This window comes from Aedes aegypti, chromosome 2 (assembly GCF_002204515.2).
Source record: "Aedes aegypti strain LVP_AGWG chromosome 2, AaegL5.0 Primary Assembly, whole genome shotgun sequence".
Taxonomy (NCBI): Eukaryota; Metazoa; Arthropoda; class Insecta; order Diptera; family Culicidae; genus Aedes; species Aedes aegypti.
In genome coordinates this window covers 318365996-318388612 of record NC_035108.1, presented here as the reverse complement: position 1 = coordinate 318388612, position 22617 = coordinate 318365996, and the positions used below count along the sequence as shown (strand labels likewise).

General features: G+C 36.3%; 1 protein-coding gene across 5 annotated transcripts in view; it reads left to right on the top strand.

Moving 5' to 3' along the window:
• LOC5570471 (nocturnin) overlaps positions 1-22617 on the top strand; it is a 144320-nt gene that overhangs the window by 111387 nt on the left and 10316 nt on the right. Inside the window, exon 1 of one of the 5 annotated variants that reach the window (XM_021845785.1) lies at positions 4902-5062. The exons of 3 other annotated variants lie outside the window; for them this stretch is intronic. In XM_021845785.1, the coding sequence (XP_021701477.1) occupies positions 4971-5062 (92 nt within the window). In that variant the 5' untranslated portion in view covers positions 4902-4970. Of the gene's footprint in view, positions 1-4901; positions 5063-11273; positions 11445-22617 lie in introns of those variants that run through there. One more of the 5 variants, XM_021845784.1, reaches the window with a different exon arrangement.

Below are 22617 nucleotides of genomic sequence, written 5' to 3'. Positions count from 1 at the left end.
CTTATTTTATTGTTACATTTTTCAATTTTTTGACTTCAGTCAGTTTGACGTCATAGAAGTCAATCAAATTTAAATTTTAGTTCAATTTCAATTTAGAATCATAATAATATAATACATGAGGTATATTTTAAAATGATAAAAACCATAAAAATCTCAAAAAAGTGTCTTGGTAGTTTTGGCCGCTCCTTTATATGGAGCCCGACCATTGTGCAGTGTTTGGCATGAAGGTTTGATTGTAAAATTAAAAAACTTCAATTTTACAACATACATAGGCCTTTTCATGTGGCAGATCTGTCTATGCATTTGTTAACATCGGTGGAGGACCGATGCTAACACGAGCCTGTCATTTTCATAGAACAACTGTCAAAGTGCTTCCCGATCAGCAGATTTGAGACTTCATGTGAATAGGCCTATTGTTAGAATAATTCAAAGTTATCTGTCAAATCGTACACTTCAGGTTAATTATCAGAACTCCAGGTCTGAAAGACTTCCTGTAAGAGCTGGTGTTCCTCAAGGCAACATTTTGGGACCAACATTATACAATATTTTCACATCTGACTTACCTGAGTTACCTCAGGGATGTCAAAAATCGTTGTTTGCGTATGACACAGGCCTCTCCACCAAGGGACGAAGCCTGCGTGTCATCTGTAGTCGATTGCAAAAAAAGTTTGGTTATATTTTCTTCATACTTGCAAAAATGGAAGATTTCTCTTAATGCTTCCAAAACTCAACTAATAATATTCCCACATAAACCAAAAGCTCTTTATTTGAAACCTTCAAGTAGACATGTTGTCACGATGAGAGGGGTTCCAATAAATTGGTCAGATGAAGTTAAGTATCTAGGACTCATGCTAGATAAGAATTTAACTTTCAAAAATCACATTGAGGGCATTCAAGCCAAATGTAATAAATATGTAAAATGTCTCTATCCCCTTATTAATATAAAATCAAAACTTTGTCTTAAGAACAAGCTTTTGATATTCAAACAAATTTTCAGGTCAGCCATGTTGTATGCTGTACCAATATGGACTAGCTGTTGTAATACCAGGAAAAAAGCTCTGCAGAGAAATCAAAATAAAATTTTGGAAATGGTTCTGAAGCTTCTTTCCTGGTATAGTTCCTATGAGTTTCATAGAATATCCAATGCTGAAACATTTGAACAAATGTTAAATCAAATAATTGATAATTTCATGCAAAAATCTTCTATTGCCATGATTGATGCGTTATATATTCAGGTTAAGTTAGGTTAAGTAAATTGAAAACGTGTTTTTTTCTCTTATGAGCAGGTGAAATCAACTCACTTGTAAAAAATATGAACTGCTACGGCAAATGAAATGCAATATTTTGTTAACAAAATGTTAATAAAATCTTAAATTTGTTTTACCAAATCAGGATGATAGTGTTGTTTAATAACACAGAACACCTAGATATAAGAAATGGATGTATTGTTTGGAATGATACTTATAAAGAAATTCATTAGTCTTCAAATATTTAAATCGTTTCAAACGTAGGAATAATTGTAATAGTAAGGAAAAATGCCATAACCGTAATTCATTATTATGTTATGAATTTATGAAGCCGGTTGGAATTTTCCACATTTCTTGATCTGATGTGAAAAGTTGATATCGTCTCATTGGTTTGAAGTTACCTCTCCAAAATTTAATCACTCATATTTTTGATGATGCAGTAGAATTTGTGCGGGCTTCGTTAAATGCGGCCCTGCCCTTAGTTCTGTTTATCGCTACGGCTATCTGGACCCCTTCACATATTTAAAAAGTTGATAATATTGAACTGAGTTGAATAAACTTTTTATTGGCGAATGTGCTGTCGTAGTTTCATTCCAAGCAGATAATAATTTAGTATTGACGGATTCCACAGAACTCGACCATCTTCGATTTGGATTAAATTTTGCACATGATTTTGGTATGGTAGAATAAGTATTTTCCATAGAAAAATTGATCATTTTGACTCAAGTGTAACTTTTGAAAATGGCCTATAATTTTTTTTGCATGCAACTTATTTGAAAAATTCTAACTCCGAAACTGTTGATTTTAGAGAAAAATGTTCTATGAAGAAGTTGTAGTGAACCGTTCGGACTAAAAGAAAAAAATATACACTGAAAAAATATTTTATTTATTTTCATAGAAAAATCAAGAATAAAACTTGAATTTTAAATTACGCAAAAACCCCATTTTTAATAATTTTTAAAATTTTACCATAGAATCTTGATAGTCAAAAGATGTTTGAGACAAAGTTTCATGATGGAGAAATTTTTAATAAAACAGTTTTTCTAAGAACAACTTTTGATCGATTTTCAAAATTTTGATTTTTTGTTAAAATAAATACGTTATGATGATACAATAAGCATCTTGAAATGATTCTTAGCCATAATGATCATATGAATAATTTCTCTAAAAGTAGCCATTTTCGAATTATATCGAGTTTAATGCAAAAAATCATGGGGTAGGACACTCATTAATATTGATATTAATATCGATTAATATATATTAATATCCGTAATATCATCAATTTACATCAAAGTGGCTGTGACTTTTTCGTACACAAAAAAAAAACTGACATATTTTAAGTTTACGGTAGAATACAAGATTTTTTCAAAGTGGTACACATAGTGAGAATTTTGTTACGATATGATCCTGATTACCACAGCAAAAAAGTGAACAGAGTTTCACCAGATGTCGATGTTAGGACACCGAGGATTAAGAATAACGATGCCTAGTCAGATAACTCAGAAACGATGGATGATAACGTCAGATAGCGATCTTAGTCGTCCTCGAAACACTCGGCCGCATCTTAGCAATTTAATACATAAAAATTCAAATAAAAACTTAACCTTGAATTAGCTGAAACATGTATGGTGGGGAGAAAAACTTATTTTGACGTCTTGTAAACAGATTTTGATAATTAAATTGCATGGTCCTTCAGTATTATCTCTTGTGGTTTTACTTATTTTCCCCGTACACCTTAAAAGCAAATTTGATTCACCATACCTATTACTTGAACAGAAGCCATTTCCTCAACTCACGGGAAATCCTTTTTAGACTAATACGTGGTCAGTACGTTCATTGTTTTCTGGATTTTAAAACACAACCAACCTGCCCCCCCTGTCTGTCGCGTATGTTCTAATACCTATTATACACTTTCGTAGGCTCAACTCATCTGAATGATGGACGCAATCGACTACATCTTTCATACTATTTTGAAAAAGCAAAAGCAGAAGTAGAGCAACTCCTAAACGGGAGCTTTGCAATTAGAAAATTTGTTTTCACATAAATAACAAGGCACCGTCAAATAGTGAACTCGTGCATTGATCCATACGTGAGGATAATTTAAGCGTTATGATTGGTGCATGCAAACATTCAGTTTGCTTTGACAACCACAATCAATAGCAAAACTCCATGCATACCTGATAATATTTTTAATACCTGTTTTAATATCATTAATATATTTTGATACCAGACCAAGTGTCCTACCCCTTGCAAAGAATATTGTTTAAAGATTAAAATAGGCCATTTCCATAAGTTATTCGCGTTTCTCCATTGATAATAATACGTTAACGAGAGTAAAGACCATATTCTTTTCAACTTACTTATTTTCCTTTATGGAGAACCACTAATAACTAATGAAAATGGCCTATTTTATTATTTAAATAATATCTTTTGCATTAAACTCGATATAATTCGATATACTTCTGGAGAAATTATTCATATAATAATTATGGCTTAGAATCATTTCAAGATGCTTACTGTATCATCATAACGTATTTATTTTAACAAAAAATCAAAATTTTGAAAATTGACCAAAAGTTGTTCTTAGAAAAACTTTTTCATTAAAAATTTCTCCATCATGAAACTTTGTCTCAAACATCTGTTTACTATCAAGATTCTATGGTAAAAATTTAAAAAATATTAAAAGTGGGGTTTTTGCGTAATTTAAAATTCAAGTTTTATTCTTGATTTTTCTATGAAAATAAATAAAATATTTTTTCAGTGTATATTTTTTTCTTATAGTCCGATCGGTTCACTACAACTTCTTCAAGGAACATTTTTCTCTAAAATCAACAGTTTCGGAGTTAGAATTTTTCAAATAAGTTGCATGCAAAAAATTATAGGCCATTTTCAAAAGTTACACTTGAGTCAAAATGATCAATTTTTCTATGGAAAATACTTATTCTACCATACCAAAAACATGTGCAAAATTTAATCCAAATCGACGGCTATCGAGCACGATTTTTATTTTTTTCGACTCATTCTGGATGGAATTCGTCTATACCCAATTTCAAAGTGCCACAACTGTAACATCAAACTGTATAATTTGTTTTATGAAGGATGTCCTCAATGCAACCGTGAACCAGTCTACTGGAGTAGTACACCAACCCGCGGCAGGCAGCTATGCTAGTCGTGTGTGCACCGCGATCGGTTGCTTGTCTACATATCCGCGTGTGTCGTTTGCTATTGCCACCCTATAAGATCATCCTATCCGTTCGGTTGGCTTCGTTGGTTGGTTGTGTCCAAAAAATAGAAACAAACGCGTGTGCCAAAAACCCTGTTCGAGGTATATCTACGTGTGTTTACCCACATCGCCACCCATCGTTGGATCCGTCATTCGGAAAGCCCTACTACCCAAAAGGGGGAGCGTGTTTTCGTGCCACGGTTCTGTGCTTTGGTGTATGTTGCTCGTTCGCCATTCATACCAGGAAGTGTCGTCCCTTCGCCCCGTACAAAAGGTGTGTGAGGTGGATCTTTTAGTGGCAGTAGTATAGTTCTATAGCTGTAATCCTCTGATCTCGCTATATCCATGTTCGCATCTTGTAGTTTATATCGATGCCAGGCATCGTCAGAGCTCGAATCCGTGAAACCAGTGCGACTTCACTCTCGGACGAGTGATGCTGTAGACGAATTTTGAAGAATCAGTGCACGAAATCTACTACGAAATTGGTGCAAGTTCATTGCATGGAAATGTTCAAGCTAATAGCTAGCAAGCTACGAGTGGTGCTGAGGACGCGGATGGCTCCCTACCGGACCAAGCGGCCCCACCCGGAAAGGTATTCCACCTGGATCCTTGCACAGGACCAGTTCCTAGAGAAAAGTGGATGACCTTACAGGTCATCATTGTCATGAGTCGCTACTTGTCGCTGAATGTCCCGCTCACTACTGTTTAGTGCTTTGTGCTCGTGTGGTGTACTAGTCATATGATTGTGTGATTAATATACGTGTGCTTAGGAAACCATACCGCACTATGGAACAACAACGTGTGGAAATCCTCCCGTAGCCTTGAGCCGATTATCATTTAGTGATTACCGCGCGCGATGTCAGACGTGATGAAAGTTGAATCAGAAATCTCAACTGGCATCTCCGGCGCGGGGTAATAATAAATGCGAAATAAAAAATCACCGAACCATTCGTGTCTCGTGCTGAGTCCGTGTCGTGAATGATTGGTTTTGGCATTGTGGAGCCAGGTTACGAATCATTGCTCTGTCACAGTGTGCGACGCTCACCCCAGTTGAGCGAATGTTGTTGCAAAAAAATCGGTGAGCGAAGGGTGAGAGAAATGCTACGCAGTGTTGCCGGCTGGATTGGAAGGATGTGCTTTCTAATTGTAGTGATAACGTTTGAACTGTTACCTTTTCGGGTATAGGGGTCTGTGTGTTTTTAAGGTAATCGGATATGGGTCCAGTGTGTATAAACTTGTTTTTCGCTATTTCTCATCAGCATTTATTGTCCTGCTCTGAATTATGTAGTGTCCTATGCGTTCATACGGAACTAATTTCAGTTACGTAATGATTTATTACGAAACGCTTTTTTACTTTGTAATTTATTGAGTTGCTTAATGAATCAATACATAATCATTATCAAAAATTGCAAAATAATTGTGAACACTTTTCGATATGATTTCTTATACTTTCAAGAGAGTTTTTTTTTACAAAAATGCAAGAATGTTGTAAATGTCGTGTTGCTGAAACGGCGTTTTTCGAATTATAAAAAAAATGTTGTATGCAACTCGTTGCAAAACTCATCATTTTGCAATTTGTTGTATAACTAACTATTTTCGTATATTTAATTTGCTCTTAATGATTTTTAAATATATATTTTTTTACTATATCATGAGAATAATAGAATTATTTAGTAATGATTAGCAAAATATTGTGTATTTTAAATGATATATATTAACGTAAACATATATCATTTTTTCTCGAAATTAAACCCTTTGTTAACGTTTGAATTATTAGGAGGTGTGTAAATTTTCTTCGCCATCTGTTCGATATTTGAAAATTTATCTCACGAAACGAGATTTTATTGACATTAAATCACCAGTCGGGGAAGTGTACCAGTTTTTGCAACCCTATGGAAAAATATTGCTTATTAGGGTATCTGCGCAGAAACAACAACTAATGTAACTTGTCCAAGAATTTCTCTAGAGATTCATCCTGGACTTTCTCCACACAAAGTTATACTAGGAACCAAAAAATATGGTTTAAAAACCTAAATAAAATTTCCAAAAACAGGTCAGCCTAGCCGTCAGAGTTTCCAATCGGGGTTGTTTGGGATTAACCCAAATTTAAGTTTGTTCAATCCACTAGAGAGATTTAGAAAGTTTCGGCTAAGTAGCCCGTCATTCATATCAAACAAAAACATCTACAGCCGGTTTGGGTGAACAGAATCCAAAATTCGGTCGGCTTGAAAAAGAAGAGATTTACTCCAGAGTTCTGTTTAGGAATTACAGCAGGGATTTCTCAAACAATTCCTTCCGTTTCTTTTATAAAACGATCGGGGTTTTATAGAGGAATTCATCGATCGAGTAATATATCCAGGAATTCATCCTGTAATATAACCAAGGCAGGGTTCTCTTCAATTACCGCTTCAGCAAATGTTTCTTCGATAATTCATCCAGTGTTTTCGTGAGAAATTCAATTTAGGATTTCATTGAGTGTATTAAGAGAATCTTTGTTCCATGGTTTCAGAAATTCTTTCTGTAATGTATCAAGATATTTTGTCAGGGCTTCCTAAAAACACTTTATATACTGATCCATGTGTTCCTCCAGGAGTTCTTCTAAAAGATCCCTAAATCTCCTGGAACTCTTTCTCAAGCTCTCAACGAAATTCTGCCAAAGGTTTCACTAGGATTGCATTTCACCAAGGATTCCTCTAGAGATGTTTTCAAGGAGTCAAAGTTTATTGCTGCTTGATTTCATCGACCTTTTTATCTAGTATTTCTATAAGAATTCCTCGATGTGACGTTTTAATATTCTTTGAAAATATTAGATAAGGCTTGTGAAACAGCTGGTGCAGTTTTTGAAAAAAGAGCCAATAGCTGATATAAGTCGGTTTATTCTGCACACGTTCTGCTGGGCAGTGCTTCGTTGAAATCCAAGCAGAACAATTCTTGTTTTAGCGTCATTGTCGAGGTTTTTTTTTCTCGTTTTAGTTTGCACGCGTTCTGAGTGCAATCGAGTTCGGGTTTTCGCGTTTTTTGTGGGATGAGCATGCTGATCAAAGTAGTTTACAGCTGCTCAGTGAACGATTGGATGATTAGTTTTGTGAGCTCGTTTCATGCTTTTATGTTAAACTAGTGGTCCCGGCAAACTTCGTCTTGCCATCAAGTAGGCTGTTGAAAAATGTCATACAATCTCCCAAACAAAATGGCACATTAGTTTCCTCCCGTTTCTAAGACTATTCCGAAGACTTACCTAAACTTTTTCTACGCACGAACACGTCAGAACCCTTGGCTAATACAACAGTGAAAGAGTTGTGACAATCCGTTGGACCGTTCTCTACCCATTTCGTGACATACAAACACCATTCCATTTTTATTTATATAGATAGATTTATATAGATATGCAATATATTATCAAACGGATTTTTATCATGACAACGGTAGGTTTATTACTTGGATGAATTAATTTAAAACATAAAAAAACAGTTCGTCTTTCTAAGTGTTGACATAATGTCTTGTATATTAACATAAAAAACCCCATACCTTTCCTTTCAGCTTATTTTTATCATTATAAAAAATAACCTTTGAATGGTTCGACGCTAAAAGTGTCGACTTACCGTATATTCACATTGTCTTTAGAGTGCTGATAGGTGATATTTTGAACTGAGGTTGCATGAATCGCATCATTTACCAAGGTGAATTTTGAACATGCAGCTATAATCCTTCCCCACTAACAAAACTCCTTCCCGTGACAACCATGGAGATGCAGAGGTGATTACGGTCTCTATTAACAATGGATGTCACACTAACATTCCTTCTCTTCCCCGATGACCGTAAGGACGTGGCCGGCGCCGTTATTGACTTTATAGTATTTGGAGTTCTCAAAAGTGTACATTGAAGATGGAAAGCTCCCAAGCTGCATTTCTCGGTTACTTGTTAAACTTCGATCATTCTGGTCAATCACGGAGTAGCAACTACGAATTGTACGGTCATCAATGCTTATGCTTAGGAATTCCATGCATTCCTCGATGTATGCTCAAATCTGTTAAGAGTATTCATGAGATCCTCTAGAATCCATACCAACATCAGTTCAAAGGCTTTAGGTTTGTTATTTTAGTATATACCATCGACAATCATGGAATTTCACCAATATAGGGGTTTGATAGGGGTATAAATGGGGTTTGATTAGTGGATTTGGTAGGACAAAAAGTTTTTAGTAAACTGTTATGTAAAGAATTTACTGAGCATGAAAAAAAAAACAGGTTTCGACCTTTTGTCCACTGCATCCGCACTTTTTGTCTCTTGCCTGTTACATAACACATAACACATAACACTTAGATAACACTGCGGAACACGTTTTTGCCTCAATCACCAAAATACCGCTTTTACCTCAAATAAGGGTTGCTGGATCCATTGCCGTTTTTAAAAATATCATACCAAGTTTAGTTTTTGAGATATTGGCTGTTGAAAATGCAATATTTGACTATTTCAGCCAACTTGCATGCAAGTTAACCATCTTGTATGGTAATTTATTGGCTTAATTTGGCATAGAATGCAAACTTCATGTGTATACAATAGTTATCAATAAAGTTCATAATACTTTCTATGCTGAAAAGTTAGTTTTTGTTGGTTTAAAAAAGTACTGTATTTCGACATGTAAGAGAAACAAATAATCTTGTATGGAGACCGCCTGTGAATATTTTGTTTGATGAAATAACCTTTAACGTTGAAATGTTTGATTTTGAAAATCAAACTGCTTTTGTGTTTTGTTGGAACTTAACTAGTAATGATTATTTTTATACAAATCCTTCGACAGTGTGAGTTCAAGTACTTTGTATCTAAGGTGGTCTACAAGAAGTGTTGTTTACAATTTTATTTGGCTTTGCTAGAAAACATTTGACAAAATGGTAAAATTCTAAAAAAAATGCTTATTTTTCTCTCCACATAAGATAGTTTCACGAAATCATAGCTTTTCAGGTATTTTTAACATGAATGAAAATAATTCATTTATAATATATTTATGTAACATATCTATACTTTTGGATACGCAACAAAAATTTTAGATTTTTACATGTTTTAACGAATATATAAGAATTTGATTTTGATCCTTTTAAAAATCGACCAAAACTGAAATCGGATTTTTAATTTCTACTCAAATTTGATGTACTGTTTATAATTTCCAATGAAATAAGTGATATTCTTATCATTTATCGTATCGGCAAAGATAAATATTTTTTTCAGATTTTTATTGTACGTTCATTATGACCTAGACAAATTTTGTAAAACAAAGTCGCCCTGAAATAACGCGAAAAATTAAATAAAATTCAAAATCTGCTCTCGATAAGTGTACTAGTTTAGGAATGTCAGTATAGAAAAGTCATTCCCATAGCTTCAGGGACACCCTATAAAATGAAAGTTCAAGTCCTATTCTGCATGTTTGGTGGATTGAATCACAAAAAAAGTTTGATAAATTATTCTTTAAATTTCATGTAAACATCAATGAAAACAGTGTTTTACACAACTTTAATGACCTGCAGCTAAAAGTGACGTGACGTGTTGGAACATTTCTGAGAACGGCATCAAATACAGCTGTTAGCGACGGTCACTCGGTGTATACTGGCCTTGAACCGATCACAAATTCTGACAGGACGACTGACATTGACAGGACAAATTATAATGATGAGACAACTGACATTGATATTGAGAAAGAAAACAGAAAAGAAAGTAGTAACTGATATCACATGTGCAAATTAAAACTTATATCTTATTAGTACATATTAGTTAAAATCTTGATTGAATTTGTATCCTAATCGTAAGTAAAAACATGAATTTATACGTCTATGAATTAGCTAAAATGAACATTTATATGAAATAGATTACATGCAGAAAGTCGATTCCATAAGACTGACACAGTGGACTTTACACGTGAAGAGGATTAAAATTTGTAAGTCTAACACATTAAAAACACTTAAAGTTAATCTAATTATCACATAATAAAACATTTCAGCTTAAAGCATTCACACACCAACGCTGGGTTTGCTAAAGAAGATCCGAAAACTCACAGAAGTCCATATCGTCAGCAACAACAGCAATTCCAGATCTACTAGAGACACATAATTTGATTCTTGCGACATGCAAAACTGTCATTTTTGTTACGCTGTGTAATAGATTTCGAACCTTACCTTAACTGAGAGCTTTTTTCGCCAAAATTTCCATTTTAGCATTCGTATATTGTATGGCATGTACAATGATATTCTTCCTCAGGGAAGTCGAGGAAATTATCATTACGAAATCTTTGTTGTTTAGCCGCATAAGATTTTTGAAGAAGCCTTTCTTAGTCGAGTGTTTAGAGTCCGCGGCTATAAAGCAAAGCCATGCTGAAGGTGTCTGAGCTCGATTCTCGGTCGATCCAAGTGTCGATGGAAGTGCTCATAAGAACACTAAGCTGAAAGGCAAGCTCTATCCCAGTGAGGACGTTATAACAAGAAAAAAGAAGAAGAAGAAGAATTTTCTTGAACTCAAAATGATTCATGAAAAATACCGGAACGTGATGCGACATAATGGAAGCATATATAAATCGTAGAGAAAAAAAAAACCGTCATACCGTAATGGACAAAAAGCAACTTTTAAATAAGGTACTGATATAGCTCCAGATCTGAATAGCGTACACTGTATAATGCATTCTCCGGAAATCTGCCATCCCTGCCCATTCTAGCTGTCGTGTCCACCCACTCTGCGCCTGACAAACAACAATTTGCAAAAATGCACGCTCCTCACCCCGGACCATGTGTTTACATTCTTTCTACCATAGAGAGGTTGTTGTTAGCAAGTGGTGATCGACCGCAGATATGCTGGCTCATGACGATAGTCACGCTTCGCTTCGGCGACTAGACGACTAGAATCATTCGCATCTGAGCTCTTTGAGTGTTGAAGCTCTCGGTTAGTTTGGCGTTCGGTCCATCGATAGGTTGCTGTGTTGAGTTTGCATAGTGGTAGATCCCAAAACTATTACAAAGTGCCGTCTCTCAGATTTTGAGTGTGTTTATGTTGTGAGCCTTCTGCTACCATCAGTGTGTAGATAACGAAGCGAGGGATTCATTTCGAAAACATATTTAAATGCTTAAAAAAATATAAACAAAAACATTGCATAAGTAGTTTTGATGCGAGTGGGGGTGCTGCCGTGATGTTGAGGCAATCATCATCATCATCATCATAGGCGAGAAAACAGAAAACAAAGTTTTGACCTCGGTTGGTCAATGTCGTTGTCGAGTGGAATTCAATGAAACCGAAGGGACAAAAATGTGAAACTCTGATAGAGTTGAGCGAATTATACGCAGTTTCTTTGCAATTTTTTTGCTGCTCGTTTCTCGTTTCCTTCCGATTGATCGATACACGTGTGGGGTGGCAAAGAATGGGGCAAAAAAGCGACGGTATTGCGTTGTACCGTTGCTGGCGAGAAGTTCGAGTCACGTTCTTTGCGATTGGAGGAGTGGTTTGTTTTCTTTTTCACATTCGTGGCACTTGTTTGTTTTGGCTTATATTTCTTCGTCATGGTATTACATTGAATCTGAAACAGAGCCTGCTTGCGGTTGAAAGTTTTAAGAGGAATTAAATTATCATTATTTAAGATTAGTCTAATCGACGCTGTGTGTTTTCAACATTCGCTTATTATCTTCTTCTTCTTCTTTGCATTACGTCATCACAAGGACAGAGTCTGCTTCTCAGCGTAGTGTTCTTATGAGCACTTCCACAGTTTCTAACTGAGTTCTTTGCCAAAGTTGCAATTTTTCGCATTTGTATATCGTGTGGCAGATACGATGATACCACAGACAAACAGACGTCACACTCTCATCATTGTCCATCGACCACCTTTTTAACGGCCGATTCAAAAATATGTTAGGTGGCCAATCCGCCACCCGCAGCGCTTGCTTCGTTTGTGTTCGTGTTTGACGTTTACACACTACCACCATCTGTTGGCCCGTCGGCCAAACACGCTGATTTTAGCACTGAGCGTACATGTCCTCGTGAGTCGTGAATATGATTTTGATCGAGATTTGTTCTAAGTGTTACGTCTGTTTGTCTGTGATGATACTCTATGCCCAGGGAAGTCAAGGAAATTTCCGTTACGAAAAGATCCTGGACCGAACGGGAATCGAGCCTAGACACCTTCAGCATGGCTTTGCTTTGTAGCCGCGGACTCTAACCACTCGGCTAAGTAAGGCCCCATTATCTAGAGATATTTAATCCAATGTAGCTTCCTTTGAAATTCCACTCATAACAACTAACTATATGTAGGAAGATTAAGGGCATAATGGACACTTTAAGCGAAGCATATTTCAAAACTACAAAATGACAACTTTTCCTCAACATTAAGTCTATTTTCAAATCGTTAATCAGTATTACAAGATTATAAAACTCATGTCGAATCTGTTTTAAAGCTCGACAGAATATTATGAGTATGAGCATGGATGACCGTTTCATAGTTGCACTCCGCGATTGACAAGAACAATCGAAGTTGCACAGAGATTTAATGAATGGGGCTTGGAATTAGCTAACCATTCTCAACGTGCACAAATCGTTAGTTCAAAATTTAAAAGTCATTATTTATTTATTTTTTTTTTTTCCACTAATGATTTTCAATTTAAAATACAAATCCGATACGATTTCTTACAGAGACATGAAATTATATTATTTTAAAGTTAGCAGTAAATTTCAAACGATTTTTATCTGAATTTTCAATAAAAATCGTTTTATAGGCCAATGGTTATATCAAAAACTTTAAATCCCTCTACAGCTTTTTCGAAAGATACTGTCAAAATGCAGCTCGCTATGTCCTGGAATGATCTTCAAAAGACGACGATAGTCGGTAATTCATACACATTCTCAATTTCACTATCAGGGTACTGAAACTACTATTTTATCGAACACATCTGAAGTTCTACCGGAAATTCGATATTTCCATATTGCGTTTACTCTTTTTGTGCCAGATTTTTATGATTTGGTATTAATATTTTCAAGGTTTTGTTTAAATATTATAATTTTTACTAAGAGCCTTGAATTTACAATAATTTTTACTCAAGTTTACATAATTTGTTTAAATTTTTCAATTTTTACTATGTGCTTAAAATTTATCGTAATTCTAACCCGAATCTACAGAATGTGAATACAATTTTATTTTTCCGATTCCTAAATTAATAGCCTAAATTAATTATCTAGGTAATTTTGTTATGGACTTCATACGATTTCAGCTTGAAATAGCCCTCGAAACTATATCATCATCTGCAAGTTGTCTAAGATGCATAGTTCTTCCAAACTGTTGTCAATATCTGGAACATGAATTATAAAGAATGAAACTAAGACATGAGCCTTGGAGAAGGCTCATATAGCTAATTCTGAAACATGTTTGTCGAACAAGAGTGAACCTACATGAATGGCCTGATTCGCTACTCACCGCACAGTAACCCACATGCGCTAGTGTCTCTGCACGAACAATCGCTAAAAGGTTACGCGAAACATTTTGTATTACGATTCGCATTCTCAAAATTGGGAACTATTTTCCAAAAAAAAATATTTGGTGCTGGTTGTACGTGACTTCGATTGATGCTTTTATTTATGAGTAATTTGAAGTTAGATATCCCCATACAAAATAACACGCGAAAACTTCTGCTGATCAACTGTGGACAAGATCTGTTTAGACAATAGGGTGCTCAGAATACTGACAAGTATTCCTCACTAGCGAACGGAACAAAGACATTAAACATTGAATGTTTTTATACTGCTTTGCAACACGAAACATGAAACCGAGTGTTTTAGATGCTTCAGAGGTTACGAAAGCAACGTGTACTTTGAAGAACAACTTAGAGTCCAATAACACACCCAGATCTTTAACCACTGATTCGGCATGAAACCATGTTGGTGTTCCCATATGAAATGAAGGCAATTGTGCAGCAAGAAGTTGTAAACCACTTTTTCGAACAACTTAGAAACAGCGCAAAGAGCAGATAAGTAGCCGGATCCAATTCTTGGCACTTTTGATTCACTTCGGCAGTGGTGTTTTTATAAAAGCTACTGAGATCATATTTGGCCACAATATGCGTTGTATCGAAGTGCTTCTTTTTGCAAAGTTTCAGATAATTCGGCCGAGAAAAACGCCTCATGCCAAAGCGAGTCATGGAAGTGCCCAAGTAACTCTACACCCTATACCGCGACAATTTTTGACATTACGTTTGTTGCATTTTTGGAACACCGGAAAGACGAACGATTTATCCAACATTCTGGGAATGATCTTGCTTGTAAAAATAGGTTGAACAGTTGTGATAGAACCACGGCTAGAATGCTGGAGCAATTCTTCAAAACTATTGCAGACCATAGCTAGTTGACGCTTTCATAACAAAGCAATTCTTGCAGACAATTTCTGACGAATTTCGACGAATGGGTGATCACCAACTGGAGGGTAATCGGGTACATTGTTCGCTGCTAAGACAATCTGTTGTTCGTCCAGATACTCCGATGTAAAGACGCTCGAAAACTGACTAAGAAAGAGATTGCAGATGCCTTCTGTACACGATTCCTAAACGCTGTCTTCGATCATGGCCGTTGGGAGACCAGATTCATTCCGCTGTTCGTTGACGTGATTCCAAAATGCCTTGGGATTTTGACGCAGTTTCTGTTGAATATTCCGTTGATGCGAAAGCTACAATTTCTCATTTAATCGTTTATAGGGAACATAGGGCGATATTCAAAACTGAAAAGGCAATAGATGGCTCTTTATCAGTGGTAGTAAAAACGAAATCCTGAAGCAAAGAAAGCACCTTGGAATATGAACTAAACACAAAAAGTTATGTATTCACATCACGCTTGATTTCTAATCACTACTTTTTCGATCCAGTTTCCTAATTGCTTGTGATTCACGTTTTTCATTGTTTTCCATACGTTTTGACAGTTCTCCACTACCATTCTTCCATGCGTTTGTGTTGGAAGTTTGAGAAATTTGAGAATCCAGCGTAGTGCGATCAGTGAGTGGAATACAAACATCAGTGTCGTGCTCGGCGGCCAGTGAGAGAAACAGCATGTTCGAAAGGTTGTTGTCTGTACTTTTTTCCACTGGCGCCAACTGTTAGCGTTTAAGTATGAAATAAACATCCGTTACCCTATTGGCGGCATGATAATCTAGCTTACAGATCAGGATTTTAAACTTCGAATAATTGTGTAAGGTAGACCGTTTCAACCTTTTCAACTGCTTCAAACGGTGATTACTCCAAGGTGGATTTGTTGGAGGTCTATGGAATCGCTTAGGAACAAATTGGCCTATAGCATTAAGAATCATGTTGGAGAATGTTGCAACTGTTAATTCGAGATCCTGATTGATAACATCCAGCCAGTTAATATTGGAGAAAAAGGTGTTCATACCAGAATAATCACCATGTTTAAAATCGTTGCAAAGCGATTCGACTGGTTCTACGAAAACACAGGGCGTTGCACCTATTACTTCGATCAGCAAGGACGGGAGATGCGTTGTCGGTTTAACAAGAGAAGAAAGGGTCTCGATCAAAGAGAAACGCACGTCTCCATCAATGCTCCTAAAGCACAAATTTAGTAATCAGTTGTTGCGGCTTAAAACGTAATTCAACTGAGATACTTGTTCTTAAACCAGGGATTGAATCCTGAGAAAATAGAGAGAATCTCTCACGTATCGCTCTCTGTAACTATCATAACATGCTGCACTTTATGAGAGACTGTTTATCGTATACTGCTACAACTTTGATCAGATTGGGGGGATAGTAGTGCATGATAAAACCCCTCAAAACATGCTCCAAGCCTGGGGTGCACTATTGCTATTGGAAGTTCGTGGATTGTTTATCGTGCAAGTAAAGAAAAACACCTATCCCCAACAGTAAACAAGCGAGAAAAATGGATTTTATCATCGCTCTCTCTTTGGGGCTCTCGCTCGCTGCTTCCATTTATCAGACTTGTTACACCTTGCGATACAATGACGATCGTGGACCGCAACAGATGGGATGTTTTTCTTTGCTTGCTTTGATCGTGCTTCATACTCAAATGAGAGCGAATTCTGCAATGCCTGTCTTAAACTATCAATGAGCGTAGCATCTGATGATCTGATTGAAGAGCTTGTAACATCTGGATAGAGATAATTTGATATGCTGAATTTCCAATTATTTCCGGGTATGTTGCAAGTTGTTCATGAAGTCGCCAAGTATCAGTAAACATTCCCTAATTTTTATCTTACCAGTGATCCAATTGAACGCGCTAACATGTATATCAATTACATTCATATCGTGAGAGCGGTCTGGGGGAATGTAAAGGACAATGCGGCAAAGTTGTATGCTCTAGGGTCATCACTGTTGATGATGACTCATCAGATGAATAAAACTCGCAAAATGTTGATCTGAATGATCCCCAGATCTGATGATACGGGTGGTAAATTCTTTAGAAACTTGGAGAATGGTTGAAAGATTCTCGGTACCATTGATGAGAGTTGTCAGATTCCCAATGAGCTGCAAATTAGCTTCACTACTTAAATTTGGTGCAGCATCATTCCTCGCTTCGGCTCGACATATACCACTGTCAAACTTACCTGGTGTAACAGGAAGTGCCGCTAAGTAGTACGCACTTGGGTTGTCAGCGGACGAGAATTTGATAAACGGTTGTGGAGACACTAGGTGGCTGCAAATTTGAAACGCGAATTAAATTTGGTACAGCATTCTTGCTCGCTTCGGCGAGACATATACCACTGTAAAACTAACTCGATAAGACAGGGAGCTTGTCTGCTTGTCTATATTGTACAACGTACAACATGGCTGGCCTGAAAATTTGTTTAAAGAACAAAAACTTTTTCTTAAGGCAAAATTTTTATTTTCTTTTAATGAGTAGTTAAAGACATTATATAAATTTGTAACATTTGGATTGAATGCCCTCAATATGATTTTTGAAAGTTAAATTTTTATCTAACGTGAGCAATAGACACTAAACTTCATCTGACCAATTTATTGAAAACCCTTTAGACGTGACAACATGTCTACTTGAAGGTTTCAAATAAAGAGTTCTTTGTTTAATGTGGGAATATTACTAGTTGAGTTTTAGAAGCATTAGGAGAAATCTTCCATTTTGGCAAGTATGATATATAAAGATATCCAAACTCTTTTGCAATCTACTACAGATGACACGCAGGCTTCGTCATTTGGCGAAGAAGCCTGTGTCAGCAATAAACAAAGATTTTTGACATCCCCGAGATAACTCAGGTAAGTCAGATGTGAAAATATTGTAAAATATTGGTCCCAAAATGCTGCCTTGGGAAACACCAGCTCTTACAGGAAGCCTTTTAGACCTGGGGTTCTGATAATTAATCTAAAGTGTACGATTTGACAGATAACTTTGAATTATTCTAACAATGTACGATGGAAAATTAAAGTTTTTTTTTAATTTTAAAATCAAGCCTTCACCCCAACCACTGTCGGATGTTTTTCTATGACTAGAATAGAAAGACCAGTAGAATAGCCTTCAGATTTGTTGGACCAAACATATCCTTCTCTTATTGGATATCCTCGATGATGACAATTCTGTCGCTCCCACGCTGACCTCGTTTCGCTGGCCACTCCTGTATGGATTAATGATGGAGCATTTACCAACACATTCATTCCCAAGAGTGGCGACATGTAACAACATTTCATATATTCTGCGATCAACTCAAACTGATAAACACCACCCTCTGTAAATGAAACAATCCTTTTTACCACACACCCCTCCCAAGTAAATTCGCTTTGCATATCGCTCCGCACAAATAGCTTTCGATGACCTCTGGCTAGAGCGTTTTTTTTCTTTCTCAAAAAGTACAATGCACTAGTTTACGTGAGAATTATTCATCGCCCTTACAGCGAGTAACCCTGAACGTGATGCAAACGAGATGTCACCTACCTAGTACCCAGTTGTGGCGGATTATTTTGTTGTGCTGATCTTTGCCTCCGTTTCTTTAAGACTGTGCACGGTGTGTCTGAAATCGTTATAATGAGAACAATCTTAACGAATTCGGCACCCACCATTCAAAAGATATAATATTCTAGCATTGGGGCCTTCCTTAGCCGAGTGGTTAGAGTCCGCGGCTACAAAGCAAAGCCAAGCTGGAGGTGTCTGGGTTTGATTCCTGGTCGGTCCAGGATCTTGTCGTAATGGATATTTCTTGACTTCCCTGGGCATAGAGTATCATCGTACTTGCCACACGATATACGAATGCAAAAATGGCAACTTTGGCACAGAAAGCTCTCAGTTAATAACTGTAAATTGCTTATAAGAACACTAAGCTGAGAAGCAGGCTCTGTCCTAGTGAGGACGTCATGCCAAGAAGAAGAAGTTGGCACGGTTATTTCTCCTACAGTTGCAAACTTGGTTTATCAGAGTAAAAAAGAAATATCGTACGTGTGTACTATAGATGCAAGGGAGCTTATATTTTGATCGAAACTATTTATTTCGATCATACTTTTGACAAAATCGAGTGGATCAATACTACTTAGATGAATAGCTCCTGACTTTTATGCAAAACATATTTTGCAACGGTTTACAGCAAAATGGCCATAAAAAGTCACTCGTGTGACTTTAGGGATCTACTACAGTCGCCTCTCCACATCTCGATATCGAAGGGACCATCGAGATAGGGAGAAATCGAGACATACAACAAATTTTTAATGAGTGCTAGATTGAAAATCACTCCGTTACCAAGTAAATTAAAAACAAACAGACGTCATTTCGTCTTCGCAAAGTATTTTGAATCCCTAAAATCTAGTCTAGTTAGGTTTAAATGACCCAATAGTGGAGATATTGAGTAAGTGCCATTCACATTTTATAATTTCTGAGATTAATTAAATTAATATTGCTAATAAATTTTACTTGTATCATGTTCAATGATGTCTTGCGCATCTTTTCTAATAATCGAACATTCAAAAAATCACTATATGTACTTGTAATTTGCAAAATATTGAACGAGCTTATTGCTCCTATAGTTGCGGTAGTGTTGCTATAGTTGCGGTATAGTGCGGTTTTGAAAACAATGAGTTCTAAAATATGATTTCAATCGATTTAATAGAGTTTTTGAAAATAGTTTATAAACATTGCTTTTTTAAAGACAACTGATGAAAAATATATTTGTTATATATTTTATTTAGTAGGTATTTGTAATACACTACAAACTGCAAAATGAGTCTTGATTTCGACAGCACGAAATCTGCAATCATTCTTGCCCATCATTCCACCAGTCCAAAAATTAGTTGAGTAATATCAATTACAGCTATAATTTTTTATCATACGTAAGCTCTAGATCAAATCGCGAGAACATGTCAATCCAGGCACTATGTAATGGTAGTGTGTTGATGCCTTCCGTTATTCAAATCGATAGTTAAAAAATATAGTCTATGAACAACAGTGACGAAAGTGTGAAGTGAAGTTTATCTGTGATTTTATGATAAACAAATAAATGGATCAAGTTTGAATCTCATCACGTTATTCGCAATAATTGCATGTCAAAGCAATCAGAACATTAACCCGGTCAACCAGTCAGTGATTTCCGATAGCGATCGATATCGATTTGTTTTGAACCGTTAGCGATCGTCATCGTTGAACAAAGATTTACAAAGAATTATGAAGACTGGTTGGTCGGGAAGCGATCAAAATAATTGTAAAGAACATATGAAGAAGTTTTTGGTAAAATTAAAGAATATGAATGCGAATGCAATCCAATTTAAAATGTCATTTATTTGAATATTGGAATACGAATAAAACGAGATGTTAACCTTAGTAAGATAAATACAAAACTTTTAACAAATAAATTCTTAACGTTTTGAGTCAGCTATTTTTCAGGCGATTTTCCTGTCAGAGGTTTCAACGTTCCTGCTTTCTAATGGCCGATTTCTCTCGGCTTTCGTCGACGTGCTCGCAATGCTGTTTTGAGCTGCTCAGCTTCTATTTATCTTTGAGCTCGCTTTTCCAACTTGCCTTTCCTCTGTTGAGCAGTAATTTCTTTTTGCTTTTCCGCTTCCTTTTCGAGCAGTTCGATTTTCAGAATTTTCCTTACGTTGTTTTATGGCATCTTGCTAATCCTCCTCCTCTCAACAAATCTCTGCCAAACGTTTGCCAGCCGTAAAATCAGGGTTAATTTTCTTCTGTAGTTGCGATGTTGGCTGCTCCGCTTAGAAGCTTCTGAGTAGTCCAGGAAGTCAGAAATGGTACAATTTCTTTTGAGATCCACTCTATCATTTACGGTACGTTTTTCCGAAAAGGATTGGGTCTGGAGGTGGTTTTGGAGTTTAAGGTTTCCTTTACAACTGGGATGCCTCTCTGTTGTCGTTCCTCCAACCACACAATGTGTGTATCCTCCTCATCTTTGGATGGCACTGTTGCAGGGCCTTTCCGAGTTTTCTTGCTACATTTACTACTTAACCTGAATCGGATTGTAGACTCCGGGATACCAAATTGACTTAGAAGCGTGGTAAATAGGCTGTCTCCTTGTTTTCATGTTCAGTATGGCACTGCACTGCATTTTCATCGTACTGGATACGCTTACCACATCGCCGCTTCATTTTTGATCCAATTTGTCTTGCGATGCCACTCCGAAATAAGCTGGAAATATATTTAATATGCAGATGAAATTAAAGCCGTAAAATTACTTACTCAAGTAACTCAAGAAAAAGCGGGTTTCACGCGAAAATCATTCACTTTAAATGCCAAACTGCAGATAACGAAAACTTAGCGCAACTAAAGGATCACAGTGTGCTGTGGTGTACCAATAGTGGAGGTACTGATTTTATCGTTATTTTGTCATTATTAGCTATGTTTCAGTTTTTAAACGATAAGCAGACATACTACTTAGGATATTGAAACATTTTCATTGAATATTTGGGCCAGAAAATTGTGATTTTCATTGTTTCGTGCAAGCTTGCCACTATGAAAATGTTAGTGAGAGGCGCGTGTTTGAACTGGCACATGGAAAATTATAGTTTTTGAAAGATACGTTCACATTTTATATAAAAACTTGTGTTCTAAACTACTTTAATTTAGAAGATTTATGAAATCCACAATGTCCCAGAAGGTCAGTTACAAATAAGTAATTTATTCCATTATAAGGCCCATACCGCAACTATTGGTGCTACCTTAACTAATGGATCATTTACCCTACCTTTGATAATGGACATATTGACATTCGGAGAGGAAGTCGAGAACGAAAATCACATCGAGATATGGAGATATCGAGATGAGGAGGATATAGAGATATGAAGAGTGAAAATGTATGCAGATTGATGGGACCGAAAAAATCATCGACATACGGAGAGATATCGAGATGTAGAACATCGAGATATGGAGAGTCGACTGTAACGGCACACCGACCGTGTACACTCCCGTGCATAAGTTTGGGTTCACCCTCTAAAAAACATACAAAAGTGTTCAGTCCATATCTCTGTGATTATACGTCCAATTGAAACTCTCTCCTGAGGAGGAATAAATAACTCCCCAATAACTTATGCATACCATATTTTGGTATCAACCAAAATTAGGTATTGTTCAGTTGTCAATACCTCAATTTGATATTATAATGGTATTGAAAAAAATCTTCAAAACAATTATAAATACAGGCATTCAAGTCATCGTGCAAAAGTTTGGGTTCACCCCTCAGTATCGTGTATCGTGCTAAAGTTTGGGTTCACCTGAACTTACTTAAAACACAAAAAATCTGTGGAATCTCAAACCAATCATGTACGCGCCATTACATGCGCTCGAAAAAGCTTTAAACTATTAAAATCGGTTGAAAAATGGCAGAGATATTGACAAAAATGATGTGCGTGCGGCCCAGGTGAACCCGAACTTTTGCACGATTTGCATCATACTGAGGAGTGAACTCAAACTTTTGTACGATGACTTGACTGACTGATTTTGACATTGATTTTGAATACTTTTCAGATTTTTTCGCCAAAATTTCGTGGGGTCTCTTTAAAGAATATAAGATTACGATTCTAATGACATTTTGATTTATAATTTTGGTCGATCCAATGCTGAGGAAAGTAGACATGATTTTTCAGTGTGTTTTTGGAAAAATACATACGAAGTAAGAATAACTCTTTGCCTTTCAAATGCGGCTAAGAGAGTATCAATTAGGACGTGTAATCA